The 14,213-nt window shown below is 54.1% G+C and overlaps 6 protein-coding genes across 6 annotated transcripts; 1 reads left to right on the forward strand and 5 right to left on the reverse strand.

Moving 5' to 3' along the window:
* Nucleotides 1-2,626: 2,626 nt before the first annotated feature.
* GMORB2_7594 (uncharacterized protein) lies at nt 2,627-4,105 on the reverse strand (the record flags this gene model as incomplete). Its single annotated transcript, XM_035469559.1, has 2 exons — nt 2,627-3,831; nt 4,003-4,105. The coding sequence occupies 2 exons, from the start codon at nt 4,103-4,105 to the stop codon at nt 2,627-2,629; spliced, it is 1,308 nt and encodes a 435-aa protein (XP_035320653.1).
* A 534-nt stretch (nt 4,106-4,639) lies between these two features.
* Nucleotides 4,640-5,283, reverse strand: GMORB2_7595 (uncharacterized protein; the record flags this gene model as incomplete). The annotated part of the gene is made up of 2 exons (XM_035469560.1): nt 4,640-4,985; nt 5,057-5,283. The coding sequence occupies 2 exons, from the start codon at nt 5,281-5,283 to the stop codon at nt 4,640-4,642; spliced, it is 573 nt and encodes a 190-aa protein (XP_035320654.1).
* A 714-nt stretch (nt 5,284-5,997) lies between these two features.
* GMORB2_7596 (cytochrome c heme-lyase) lies at nt 5,998-7,064 on the forward strand (the record flags this gene model as incomplete). The annotated part of the gene is made up of 2 exons (XM_035469561.1): nt 5,998-6,632; nt 6,791-7,064. The coding sequence occupies 2 exons, from the start codon at nt 5,998-6,000 to the stop codon at nt 7,062-7,064; spliced, it is 909 nt and encodes a 302-aa protein (XP_035320655.1).
* A 312-nt stretch (nt 7,065-7,376) lies between these two features.
* Nucleotides 7,377-8,878, reverse strand: GMORB2_7597 (Vitamin B6 photo-protection and homoeostasis; the record flags this gene model as incomplete). Its single annotated transcript, XM_035469562.1, has 2 exons — nt 7,377-8,648; nt 8,729-8,878. 2 exons carry the CDS (start codon nt 8,876-8,878, stop codon nt 7,377-7,379), a joined length of 1,422 nt encoding a protein of 473 aa, XP_035320656.1.
* A 472-nt stretch (nt 8,879-9,350) lies between these two features.
* GMORB2_7598 (diphosphomevalonate decarboxylase) lies at nt 9,351-10,593 on the reverse strand (the record flags this gene model as incomplete). The annotated part of the gene is made up of 2 exons (XM_035469563.1): nt 9,351-10,461; nt 10,532-10,593. 2 exons carry the CDS (start codon nt 10,591-10,593, stop codon nt 9,351-9,353), a joined length of 1,173 nt encoding a protein of 390 aa, XP_035320657.1.
* Nucleotides 10,594-11,214: 621 nt separating this feature from the next.
* GMORB2_7599 (uncharacterized protein) lies at nt 11,215-12,967 on the reverse strand (the record flags this gene model as incomplete). Its single annotated transcript, XM_035469564.1, has 3 exons — nt 11,215-11,296; nt 11,667-12,720; nt 12,856-12,967. The coding sequence occupies 3 exons, from the start codon at nt 12,965-12,967 to the stop codon at nt 11,215-11,217; spliced, it is 1,248 nt and encodes a 415-aa protein (XP_035320658.1).
* Between the last annotated feature and the right edge of the window lie 1,246 nt (nt 12,968-14,213).

Here is a 14,213-nt window from a genome sequence, read left to right on the forward strand (position 1 = left end):
CAAACAGGAGAGAAAAAGAAGAGCTGCGCCTTGATGCAGATGCCAAAAGGAAAAAAAAAGAAGAAAAAGAAGGTTTTATTGGAGTCTGCAAAGGGAAAGGGGTGGAAAAGACGGACAGGTGGGAAAGAAGGGGACCGATAGACCGACGGTCGCTTTTTTGGTATTAGTCCATAGCAGAGTTTATTACGTCGTTAGCGGGTTCATACTATGAGAGACAGCGAGAACAAGGGTCCCCTTACCCCTAAGAGAAAGAAGAATGAGAGAGAGATACCATGCGGAAGTATCGGTACCAGGAGGAGGGGGCCACCAGAGGATTTCCCATATTGCTATAAGCATCCAATACAGCTTACCCGTACTCTTACTACCATCACCACCTACTCGCGGTACTAGCAGTAATCTGTACCACTGGTAATATGGATTGAAACCCCCCTTAGAATCAAAGGCTTGCTGACCAGGCACTAGCAGGACTCGTACGAGTGCATGTACCGATACTACAAAGCCAGAGTCTTATCCAACCATGGTCATCCGACGTCTTGGCATCATCAGCCATTTGATTGACGGGCCATAGTTTTATGCACAGCGGATTGGATGGATGCATACCCGTCCGTACAGGTATCCGTATAGGAGATGGCCACGCGCAGGCAGCACACAGCACAGCCGTGGGGACCATGATGGCGCTTCACAGAATTCGGGCTCTACATGGTGATCCTACGGATACAGCATCGCCGCCATATTCCGTACCACACAGAGACAGGCGCACGCATGGGCAACGGAAGCGACGAAGACCTGAGGTGACCCTAAAGTGCCCCCCGTCATCGCCTGGCAGCGGGGGTTACTGGGACGAGGCGAGGCCAGCCCAGGACGTCCAGGCACTAACGTTGCGGCGTACGAGTAAGTTACCGAGTGCTCGTACTCCGAAGAGGCCCAGCAAGTCCAAGAGATGATTAACGTGCCAAGCTGCGCGCTAAGATGACGGGACAGTCTTGTACGAGAGAGGAGGAGAGTGCGAGTAATCTGTACTCTTGTACTCCGTACATATGCGGGGACCGATTGCTCTTCTTCTCTGCTCACAGTACTCCGTATTGATACTACCAAGAACCGATACGAAGCCCCATCCTGGAGGGTCCATGCTTACGAGCTACGGTGGGAAGTACAGGTACCTCGCCGCTGGGATGGTATTGATCTGTAATCCGTACAGATTACTCTCGTAGTCCAGCAGGGATCTCTCCGGCGTTGCATCTACCCGCACGCAGCATCGCATCAGGGTCCGGGTATTTCCCATCACTCGAACGCACACGGCCTGACCTTCTCTGGCCCTGCTCCTGCTACTCATGTGTCGACTACTCGTCTTGACTACTAGAGGTGCTACTGCTAGAATACGACGGCAATAAGAGATGGAAGAGAAGGGCCATTGGCTAATTCTCCATTTTCACGCCTCTTCCCCTCTTCCCCCCATCCATCTGTCGACTGCTACCTAGCGTGATGATTCTGAGGTCGCTGAGAACAGAAGCACCCTCCAGACCCATATACACGAGGCAGTCACTACGCGTAACTTCGGGGGCATCGAAACGTGATCGCTGACGCTGACTGCATTTCCCGCCTTCCCTTTCCCATTTGCTGTACCCCCTCTTTGTGTGTCATCTTGGCATGCAGCACGACGCCGTAATGGCCTTCTCTCTCTCTCTCTCTCTCTCTCTCTCTCTCTCTCTCGTTTCGCCATCCCTTTACTTCTCCGTCTTCTTTTCTGATTGATCTCTCGTCTCAAGCATGACTACAGATCTCCATTTACGAGGAATTGAACACCCCCTGTTTGTCTCGTACTCTTGATTACTATTATTACCACTCCGCATTTGTCGTATTATCAAATACATCCTAGTGCTGGACACTCGTAGCAATACGAGTATGGGGCGGCCGTAGGTATACCGAATTCCGAGATACAGTCACGGACAGATTGGCTGCAGTGCAGAAACACACATCTGCACTGCGACGTACCACAGCCCGACGTGGCAGCTATCCTCTCATCCTTTCACGTTAAGACGGTGTAATACAAGTAGGGAACTGTCTTCACCTACTCCGTACATGTGATCATACGCCGTAATGACACCTACCCACCCGGGGTCAGCTCCATAGGCGCAGCAGCATACGTCGCTGCATCCTCATACGACGTAGTACTAGTCATCTTACCCCTTGTTACCGGTAAATATCCCTGTCGTAGGGCAGACTCAACCCACACTTCGGCCGCCAGCCTTATATTGTTGACAATCGTGCTGGTACAAGAATTGGTGCCAGCATTTCAACTATCCCAGCACCATGAGTTCCCGTATTAGTAATCATGGGAGAACGTACGTATAACACATGCCGTGATATCTCGTCTGGGAATGCCATGCCGGCTCGGTCCACGACGTATTGCCATAAAAACTAGGGTGCATCGTGGCGTGCTCTCACGATAACTTCATGTCAGATTCTACGAAATTATAGCATACATCGATCACTGACAGGAATAATACCAAAAGAAAGCGGCATACCCATCACACCAGCGCCTATGCTCAGGAATGCACCCTCGTGAGAAGAGGAGGGACAGGGGGACAGGAGAAGTGTAGAGGGGGGGAAAAAAAAGACGGAGACCCTAGCCCCGCTGAGCCTTGATCCTCCGGCACCAGTCCCGTCCCTGCGAAACCTGGTAGGCGCAGAGCCACGGCTCCAGTGGGATGCCCAGCAGGCCGGCAATGCAGATGCCGGCACTGTCACTCACGGTGGCTACGCTCAAGCTGAACTCGCGATCTTCCACGGGCACCTTCTCGAGCATCTCAGCAAAGCTGTTGACGTAGACTGCCCCCCCCAGGAGACCTTCCCAGAAGATGACGGCGAAGACGAGGTAGACGGACGGTATGAAGAAATAGAGCGAATGCAGGATCAGGAAGACGAAGTTGGCCACCTGCAGCAGCGAGGGCACGTACAGGTGGCGGATGCGGACAAAGGGCGTCGAGGAGCGCGAGATGAAGACGCCGAGCTGGTACAGGAAGCCGTAGAACGGGTAGAAGCCCCTGTACTCGCGAAAGGGGGACTCGTCGACGGGGAAGAGCAGCGTGGGCGCCACGCCCTGGTTGATGGCGTACTCGGCCATGAAGACGAGGAAGAGGGGCATCATGTACGGCACCAGGAGGGCCCTGACGCGACGCAGGTTGGCCCGCACCGAGTGCGAGCCCGCCGGGGCAACGGGTGTCCGGGGGTCCCGGCCACCTAGGAGCGGCGACTGGCCATCCTCGATGGCCTCGTCGTCCGGCACGGCCTCGTAGCCGTGCTGCCGCTGCGCGGTGGCGCCCGCGTCGCGCAGCGGACCCCACGGCAGGACGAAGAAGAAGCTGACGAACATGGCGCCGGGCAGCGTCGCCGCGACGAGCAGGCTGTCCTTGACGCTGAGCCCCCACCAGTCGGTGAGGGTGACGTACAGCCCCGCGCCCACCAGGCCGGCGGCGCCCGTGCCGGACCCCCATCCCGCCAGGCTGGCCTGGCCGTAGTAGTGCGTCAGGCCGAGGAAGCTGAGCTCCCCGATGCCGCTGCTCAGGCTGGCCAGCACCACGCCCACCATCTTGGCGGCCGTCGAGTCCGTCGCCGGCGTGAGCGCCACCATCAGCATTCCCGTAACCGACAGGGATATGCACGCCAGCACGCGCAGCTTGTACGGAACGCGGTGTATGAAGTATGGAGCCGTGAGCTTGGTCGCGAATGAGGGGACCACGTCGGCGAGCAGCACGATGCCTTTGGGCAGGCTGCCTACTAGATCCTGCGCGGCCGAGAGGATGATGACGTAGAGGACATTGTTGATCAGTCCTGTTTTTTTTGTTGTTGTGCGTTTATACTCAACGGCACCCCATCGTCAGCAGAAGATCCTTATTGTTGGGAGGAGAGAAAGAACGTAGGAACGGTCGGTGTGTGTGTGTGTGTGTGTGTGTGTGGAGAGGGGGAGGAGAGGGGGAGGAGCTGGGGGGCAGGGAGACACACCGAGAAGCCAAAAAGCAAGTATGACTCTCATGTTAGGATGATGCAGAATCATCTTGGCCCGGGCAGCGTACATCGCCCACGATGCTGATGGTGTCCCAGGCATAGGTAGCATGGGGAGAAATTGGAGAGAGAGAGCAAGGAGAGAAAAAGAGAGGGTAGGTGGCGTAAGTCTATCCGGCTGGTGGTAGGAGAGGACGTACTCGACACATTGGGCTGGTGTCGTAGGTGAGGACTTTTGAGTTTCTCTGCTATCGAGCTTGAAAGAGGAAGGGGGAGTGTGCTGTCCTGGGCAGCGTCTGGGAGAGGCAGGGGACAGCGTGACGAGCGGCTCATCTCCGATAAGCTATTATCGTGCAGGCTTCGTCATAGGGGGGGGGACTCGCTCGAGGCTGCCAAGATGTACATTTCTCTTTTCCTATCTTTCACACCTACTATTATTCATTCACCATCATTGATTGTCATGAAAACCATCTAATCAACTCTTTTTTTCTTTTACAGAGTAAATCCACCAGGCCATTACGTATCTTTTTTTTTTTTTTTTTTTTTTCAAATTTTCAAATTTTTTAAAAAAAACTCCCGCCTAACAGGACTACTGGTGCAGGAAGAGAAGAGGTGAGAAATGAAAAGAAGATGCCCTTCATTTCTTAACAGGTCCGTAGCTGTCGGGATGCTCTGCCTCACCGCTAGCCTGCACCACGCTCTCGGGCGCGACATTCCCCTCGGCAGAAATGCTGTCGGGGACGCTCTCGGGGACGTAATAGTCGTCGGCAGGGTATTTCTGTCCACCCGGCCCAGGCGGCTTGGTGCCGACATTGTGGATGGCAGCAGTCTTGCCCTGGGTGGCAATGTCATTCACGCTACCCTCTCCATGTACCTGGGGAACTCGGGCGGACACCACGTCGTTGTCGTTGTCGCCGCCGGGCTTCTGTTTGCTGATATGCTCCGGCCCACCTCGGCCTTCGAAATGCTCGCCACGAGTTTGCCTGATTGGGAGTGTGCTTGTCAATATTATTTTTCCAAGCGGTCAAGAAAGGTAGGGGGGATACTGTCCCACCTTCCATGGTCATCCAGCTCACCACCCTCGCTAGGTGGGATACGCTTGTTGAAGCCGGCATTGGTACTCAATTCATCGCCAGTGGCGACATTGGCTGAGGGGAACTTCTTCTCGACCTTGCTGTCAACCCCGGCGTCGGTGATTCCAGGGTTGCGGTTGTTGCCGTAGGCTTGAGGTGTGCTCAGGTCTGTCTCGGCCTGTCGCGAGATGCGCTCGTAGTCGGTCATGATTGTGGTTTGTTTGCTGTCGTCGTTATGCTTCCTCAAGCGCAGCAGTCTTTTTCTGTTTTTTTCCTCTCCTTCAAAGCTGTGCTGCAACTTGGAGAGATTCGATGATGATGTGATGATATTAAGGGATACTTTCTAGTCAACGTATACCTCCTTTATACCTATGAGAAGGAACAGGGAACCTCCAACCTGTTGGACCCTTTTTTCGTCTCTTTCCTTTCCGCTGTTTTTTTTCCCTCGTCGACATCATCCTGAGGACAGTATGATCTCATACACTCCGATGACGTTGTATACTACGTTATATATATGCAGGGAGACGCTCCTCGGTATCCAACTGAGCTTCTGTGAAATTCGACGTAACTCATCGGCCGAGAAAATCAAGGCGCGATGAACCTAGATTAGCAATATCAAGATGTAGTTCCTTCGTCTTAGCCAGTGTTAGCATCACCGTCCTGTTCACTCCAGGTAATAATAATATTACTCGTAGCAACTGATGTGATGCGCGCCAGTATTCCACCTTGGTAATGTCCGCGCTCACAACAACGGCAGAATGTCGGCACCCCACAATGTGTACGGAGTAATTGGTCATCAATTTTTTTTTCCCTTTTCCCCGTCTCTCGCCTTGGAGTCCCCCGATCGCCTAGATTCGCGACATAACGAATACTGTATCACACCCCGATAATACCAACCCAACCCCCCCCTTCCCCCTCCAGCATGACAGCCGAAAGTCAAGACGCGGGTGCCTGTCCCGTCGACCACACCACCCGTCAAGCATGGCTCGAGCAAGCCCGTGCCGCCCAGCAGGCCTCCTCCGCCGCGGCAGCATCATCCGCATGTCCGGTCGACCACAACACCTCACCACCACCACCATCGCCACCAGCCCGCCCCGCTAATCATCACCATGCGTCGCCGCCAAAGGTCTGTCCGGTAGATCACACCGCCAGCAGGCCGAGATCATGGACCCAGGCGATAACATCCTACATCCCCTTCTGGTCGTCGCAGGCCACTGCGCCTACCCCCAAAACCCCCGAGGCCGGGCAGGTGCGCGACGGTCTGGGGACGGAGCGCATAGTCTCCAGCATCCCCCGATCCATAAATACCAACCCGGACTCGTCACCCTACCCGATGGAGCACGGTGCCTCGGCCAACGCAGAGGTCGAGTCCGGCACCGACCACTCGGGGAACTGGGTTTACCCTTCTGAAAAGATGTTCTTCGAGGCCATGAAGCGCAAGGGCTACGAGGCCAACACGGCCGACATGAAGACCGTCGTGCCCATCCACAACGCTGTCAACGAGAGGGCCTGGAAGGAGATTTGCGATTGGGAGAAACCATATCTCTCTGAGTCAAAGTGCGTTCTCTCTCTCTTCTTTTTTTCTCCCTCTTCTTTGTTATTTTTTTTTTTTGGAAAAAAAAAGGAAACGGCTTACTCTCTACCCCTATCCCCTACCATTTCCTTCTGAGCCGTACATGCATGCTGACCTTCTTCTCCTCCTTCTTTCGTTGCAGATGCGGTGGCCCCAAACTCGAATCCTTCGCCAACAAGATGGAACGCATGACCCCCACCGCTCGCCTCAACACAATCCTTGGATACACGGCTCCCTTTGACCGTCACGACTGGGTCATTGACCGATGCGGAACCCGCGTTGACTATGTCATCGATTTCTACTCCGGTCGTGCCGACGGGAAACCTGGCCCTTCCTTCTACCTTGATGTTCGGCCTAAGCTGAATACCTGGGAGGGTGTTAGGATGCGGGCCATGAAGCTGACCGGCTTGGCTTAGTCTCTCAGCACAACAAACAAGAACGAAGGAGAGAAGAATTTTTCGAAGACGAGAATATAAAGAAAGAGAGAGAGGGAGCAATGTACCAAGGTATGTATGAATGTATGTGGAGAGTGGGATGTTGTACAGTAACGATGAAATTCGGCATGGTGCATGGTAATTTTGTATTTTTTTTTCCTGTACTTTTATAATAGACTCCCCCCCCCCCTTTTTTTTTATTACATACTTCAATCTCTGGAAAACTCAGTTCATATCCATCATAGTACTCATGAAAAAAAAAAAAAAGAGGAACCGCGTCTCTCCTGACTGACTCTACTCGTCCTTGCGAGCAGCGGGCTGCATGCGGATACGCACTGGTGGTCCCGTCTCAAACGCCTGGGAATCGAGATCCCACCCCACAGCCTGCATGTTCTCCCACAGGGCGGCGTTCCGGTATTTCCTAGGAGCCAGTGACTCACCCTCGTCCTTGACATCTTTTTTCAGAGCCTCGTGGAACTTGTCAGAATATCCTTCGCCTGGTACCATGACCCAGGCAATCTCCACGGCAAGGAACCATGCCATGATGACATGAGCGGGCCCAGCACGATCCCACATGATGATACGGATGGTAGACAGACCGCTTTTCGCGAGCCTGGTGATGAACTTTGTGTGCTTCTGCCCGTCGAGAACGAAGCAGTTACCGTCCGACCCACTGGGAGGCGTCCGTGCATGCTGGTAGCTCTCTGCAAACTCGATGCGGGCAACCTGGTGCCCATCCCGGTTTGACACGGTAGCCCTCCAGAAGAGAATGCTCTCTCTGTAGGCAACCTCACGGGGGGACAGCACCTTGCCAGACTTGAGGTACTCCTGGAACAGAATCGTCGCACGCTGGCGATTGAGCGCCGTCATGTGCACGCTCCGCACACCCAGGTAGTTGACCCACAAGTGGCCAAGCACTAGGACAGACATGAGGCACAAGACGGTGAAACGTTCCTGGACGTACTTGACCACGATGGTTCCCACCAGCAGACCGACCAATCCCACGGCCGTCTCTTGGCTGGCCTCCTTCGCATTCAGCTCGGCAAGATTGTCGTGCTTGGCGAAATGCACGCTCAGCGCAGCCTTGCTGGCGCCCGCGGCAACCCCGCAGAGTGCTCGGAGCGCCTCTGCCGTGCCGACGGCCAGAAATCTGTACCCCTGACTGAGATAGGGACTGTAGAGCTCCAGGAAGAAAGCTGTGTCGTTGAACAGGTCTGCCAGAAAACGGTAGCGCTTGGCATCCGGTTCGATGCGCAGGCCGAAGCGGTGCGCAAAGACAATCGTGGCCACACGGGACATGGCGTCCTTGAAGATGGTCAGGAGCGTGGCGAACGTGGCGGATGAGTTGGCGTCGCCGACGCCCAGACCCTCGAGCAGGGCGCGGCTGGCCAGCAGCGACGTGATGGTCGAGAAGAAGGCCTGAAGCGAGTCATACACCTGGTAGGCCAGGTAGTCCTCCGAGACAGAGTGCGGGAATCCAACTGGTAGGAAGGAGTCGAACATGGCTTGGAGGGCGTCTTGAAATGACTGCGCCAAGATGTTGTCGGACCTGTTCTGAGATAGCACCTGCACAGGCGTTAGTATGGCTGATTCGAAGGGGTTTTTTCCCCCCCAAGGGCCAGGGAGAAAGGTAATGTCGTTCATACCGGGATGATTCGCCCATCAGACGTGTGCAGCCATCTTTCTTGAATGTGGCCAGTCTTGTCGCACTCAAAAATCTCGACCTCGTCGCCTGCGGAGAGCATGCTGGAGATGCCTTGACCCGGGTCTTTGTTGGTAGCAGCTGCCTCGGCCATTTTATGCAGCGTGAAAGCAAAGTACCCGAATGTGATTTCGATTTCAGACACTTTTTATTCTGTTGACGGAGGGCTAATTTCAAGTGTCACTCTCTTATGCGTCGGTGAAAAGGGAGTTGATGGTGACGTGGTCAACAGTGGGATGAAAGAGAAGTTGAGAGGTGAGGCTGGGAGAAGAGAGGTGGAAGGGGAGGTGAGCTTGGTCGCCCCTTCGTCCCCCAGCCTCATTCCTTGTGTCACGGTCACAACCACCACACACGCACACACGAGTGTGACAGAGAAAAAGAAAAAAAAAAAAAGTCTCGAGAAAGATTATACTCATTTTGTTGATTGAATAGAGAATAAAACTAAGAGGCATCATAAAGTCTCCAATATTCAACATCAATTCCGCTAATAGTTTGGTATTCTATCGTGCTTTTCCCCCATAGTGCTAACCTTTATCGTAAAACTCCGCGCATATATCATACCATCATTACCTCTTGACAGTCTCGCCGTCGGCAGCGATGAGGAACTCATCCGTCTTCTCAGGCCCCTCACCGACACTAGTCTGAATGATACGGCCAACACCCTCCTTGAGGATGGAAGCAATGTTATCGGGAATCTCGACAGCGGACTGGACGTCAGCGGCACCCGCCTTCCAGCCAGAGACACCGGCCAGGAACTTGGAGAAGGCGCCCACGACGGTGGCAGAGCTCTCCTCGAGGAAGTAGATGACACAGTTGGGGCCGGCATCGTAGGTGTAGGCGGCAATCGTCTTTCCGGCCTGGGCGTTGATGGCCTCGACGGCGCGGATGGCAGCCCTGGAGGCGTCGTTCATGTAGAATATGGGCGGGTACGTGTCGGCGGCGCAGGCGTGGAACGAGTTGGACTCGCGCATCGTCACCTCGGCGAACTTGGCAAAGTCCTTGGTGTGGATGGCCTCCTCCATGGAGACCATGTTGGCGGGGACCACCTTGGATATTCTCTCTCGGAACAGGCCCGACGTAGCGACAGTCTGCTGCATACCCGACGTCGAGGGCACGTCCTTCTTGGCGGCGTTGATGACGAGGATCAGGGCCCTCATCTCAGGCCAATGCGACGCAGGGGCGACCAGATCAGCCTTGGAGTCCGTGCCGTCAGCCTTGCCGCCCATCCTCCACGCGACGTAGCCGCCAAACAGGCTGCGGCAGGCCGAACCGGATCCCTGGCGGGCGATGAGCGACAGGTCCGATGGGGAGTCGGGAAGCTCATACAGGTCCGCCACGGCCCTGACCAGGGCGGCGAAGCCAGCAGCCGACGATGCCAGGCCCGCCGCCGTGGGGAAGTTGTTTTCCGAGACGATCTTGAGAGGGAGGGTCGAGAGCTTCGGCAGGCTCGAGTCGGCGGCCTCGATGGCGGCCCGCCTGGTGCGCAGCTCGCGGAAGCAGGCCTGGGTGCGGGCACCGGAGATGTCAGAGGCCTGGCCGTTGAGCGTCAGGCTGTCGCCCTCGAAAGAAGCGGAGCAAGAGGCGGTCGTGAGCGTGCGAAGATCACTCTGGGATAGAGTGACGGAGATGGAGCTGTTGGTGGGCAGGTTGAGCTTGGCGTCGCGCTTTCCCCAGTACCTGTTGTTCAGGCAAACAGTCAGTCACATACAATGCTGGGCGTCTAACACTTCTCACGGACATAACATACTTGACAACGGCAATATTGACTGGCGCCGTGGTGCTGGCGCGGTAAACCTGGTTGTCGGCCATTTTTGTTTTCGGTGTTTGGGGTTTTCGGCTGAATAGAAAAAAAGGATGGGTATTGTCGAGTTTTTGTGATTCAAGAGGCTGTATACATCCCTGGAATATTGGTCTGCAGAATCTTAAAAGGTTGCAGATTGGGAGGGTAGGAAAGTTGAAGGAAATATTGAAGAAGGTGAGGGGCATCCCCCCCCCCCCCCCCCCCTCGGGCAGCTACGAATGAGCGTCGAAAATTGAGACAGTCAGGTCTCTACATAATTTAACTGTTCAACATTCACATTTAATTTTGTCCACCATATTAACCAGCTCTGGTCTAGTGCGGGGCTGTCAGGCCATTCCTGTGGTTCCTGGATTGTCGATCTCGATAATATAATACAGTACGACCAGGTTCTCGGCTGCTGGTAATATTGACAAACGCACTTACGTACCCTGTATTACCAGTTGGTAAGAAAACGACAAGTTCTTGTACAGATTATCAGGTATCACAAGCAAGCATCACGGTAGGACATCACTATATCAGAAGGGACGGTTTTTTTGCGCTGAAATGTTTTTATTGACATTTGACGGCAAGCATATTTGTTGAGGCTTCCTTCTGCTGGAACAGCACATGGCTTTCGATGTGAGATAGATTCACCATGTAGTGGGTTGCTGAACTGCAAGATGGGAGCGTAAGGATGTGAAGGATCCCGTCTGCTGGAACAGCACATAGGCTCTGGCGTGAGATAGAGTACCCATGTTGTAGGTTGCTGAACTGNTGTTGTTGTTGTTGTTGTTGTTGTTGTTGTTGTTGTTGTTGTTGTTGTTGTTGTTGTTGTTGTTGTTGTTGTTGAGGGTCCCGTCTGCTGGAACAGCACATAGGCTCTGAGGTGAGATAGAATGCCCATATTGTGGGTTGCTGAACTGCAAGAGGGGAGGGTAGGGATGTGAAGGATCCCGTCTGCTGGAACAGCATATAGGCTCTGAGGTGAGATAGAATGCCCATGTTGTGGGTTGCTGAACTGCAAGAGGGGAAGTAGGAGACCACTGGCGAGAATCATGACCGAGTGGCTCCAAGAGGAGGAGACTGCCATTTCTTGACGGACAGTTGGGTGAACTGTTGCTTGATAGCGGACATGTCTCTTTGAAACTCCTCGTCGTCCGTCTGCATCCGGTCAGATTGCTTCTCGGTCTGCAAGAAACGGAGCGGGTTGTCGTCCGGTGTATTGGTAGTAGCGAGGGGACGCTCCTGTCCACTAGCAGCGTGGAGAAGGTTGCTGGTTTGATCCTCCCCCCGATCGATAGCTGAGCCCTGGAATCCTTGCTCCAGATGGCCCAAAAGGGGGTTCCGACTCTCTTGTTGCCCGACATCTCGTCGTGTGCCTTGCCCTGAACAAGAGACAGCTGGCTGTCCGTGGGTCCAGTACTGCGGGCAGCCTCTGTCGATGCGCTTCGTTTCCAACTCTGCAAGGTCGGCGCGCCTGTGGACTGCTGGGAAGTCACGTCCGACAGGGCTGAAGCGGTAGGAGGAGATCGTGAGCATATCCACCCGCAGACTACCGAGACCCATAGTCTTGAGAGAATCGGACAGTGTTTTCCCCAACCTCTTGGCATTGGGGCGAGAGACCCTGCCGGTGCTTTGGGCACCTTTCAGGGCTGAAGCCGCGGTGCGGTTCATCAGATTGAGGAGTAGCTTGAAGCCGGTGACTTGCGCCTTCGACCACTTGGAAGTGTATCCTCTGGACTGGGCCCACTCCCAGATGTCCATGGGATCTTCAAGCCAGGACCACTGGTAAGAACCAGATAGCCTTTTGATGAGTTCCTTCTCGTCTTGCCCGTCAGCGTTGGCAGTGACCTGGCTCAGGGGGTTGCGAGTAAGCCCATGGCCATGCGCTGGCATCATTGCCATTCTCTTCGTGTGCTTGCGGCCCTCGATAGAAAGCATGGAATGGTGCTTCCGCTTCACACCGTTGACCATCGGTTTGAGCATGGGCACATGGCTGCCATAGCTTCGCTGAACAGGCTGAGTCACCCGCCAAAGGTCTGGTTCGACGTGGATCTGTACCGTGTCAGACTTGGGGGTCTGAGTTTCCTCCGAGTCTTCCTCGGCGATTGCGGAAAGCAGTTGTGGCCGGATTCCTAGACGCTCCCGCCTCTTTGCTGCTCTTCTTTGTGAGCGAGATGGTCGTCGCGGTGAGAATGGCTGCCTAGGGTGCCGATGAGGGGCTTTGAAGCCGCAACCTCTTGTCTGTTGCTGTTTCTGAGGAGGTGGTGGGATGTTCTCCTTTTGTTTACCGTGTTGATCAAGCTTAGCTTCAGGTGCACGCCTAAACGTGACTGGGACTGTGTACTCGTCCCCAGCCGGGCTCAATTCCTGTCCTGGGTGGAAAGGGTTGAAGCCAACCATTTTGCTTGAGTAAAAGGGCTTGGGAAGTGAGAGGGTGCCTCGAGGAAGGACTTTTCTGTTGCCTTGAGAAGGAACTTTGTGTGTTTGTGACCCTTCCCACAGGGTTCACGAGACTTTGGCTTTGGTTGCTAGAGAGAAGGTTGTGGCCTATCCAGAACAATGTCAGTATAGGAAGCAGGAATGATGACTGCTCTGGGGCGTGACCCCGAGAGTTTTTACGGTGGCTGTGATTGTGCTCACCTTCAAACACTTTTCGAAGTCTTGTTGTTGTTGTTGTTGTCGTTGACGTTGTTGTTTGTTGTTATTGTTATTGTTGCTGTTGCTATTGTCCGTGCTCGCCTCTCCTACAAGGGGCAACAGAGAAGATGCGTCTCGACCAAAAGAGCGAGGTGTTCGACGACTTCAAACAGGAAGCGTCTTGACTGGAGATGGTGTTTGACAGCTTCGATTAAATGTGAATTTCTGAAACCTGTAGCTTGAAGCAGATAGACGTGCTTTGATGAGGTAGTGCGGATAGTTGCAGCCGAATCTGAGGAAGAGCAGGTCTTGCAAGTGTAGATGCAAGAAGGATGGATGGGAACCAGAAATCGAGAGGATGGATGGAAACAGGGGGGGTACTTATAGACGAAGGGTCAGCTACTGATCTGGGGTCAAGGCACAAGCTTTCGACGATATACGTCATATCATCACCTTGACGAATAACAAATCGGCATTTGCTGCATTTCATACTTTGATTCCGAGGTGTTCACGAGCTTTTGACTCTTATGGAGGATCGTGGAAACACATGGAGCGGCGGAAAGAGGTTATTCTGACGTAGCATGGCTAATGGAAGGCGCGAGAGACGACGAGAGACGACGGGAGACGCATGCAGGCGGACCAGTGCGATCAGAGCTCTTTGGAGCACAGTAAACAGACCGTGCCATCTCAAGGGTGAGATCTGAGCTGAAGCGCTGTTGTCAGCATGTCCAGGTCGTCTCTGGTGTTGCTTGTCAGCATAATACAAATCGTTCGTGACCGTATATACTATCCTGTAGTAGACAGTCATGGTGGGAAAGAAAGTGATTAGGCGAGTGCGCGCGAAAGTATCTCAAGTCATTGCCTGTTTCCGCTGGTCGCAGAAGAGAGGACGTCCGAAGACGTAGCGGATGTTGACGTGAGATGCCTGGAACTTGACCCGCCATAGATGAATAAAGGGAGAGAAGCTGTCCATCAGGGAAGTTCCATGTATCTCAGACGAGGAAGCACG

The sequence above is a fragment of the Geosmithia morbida genome (genome assembly GCF_012550715.1).
Source record: "Geosmithia morbida isolate 1262 chromosome Unknown scaffold_9, whole genome shotgun sequence".
NCBI lineage: Eukaryota > Fungi > Ascomycota > Sordariomycetes > Hypocreales > Bionectriaceae > Geosmithia > Geosmithia morbida.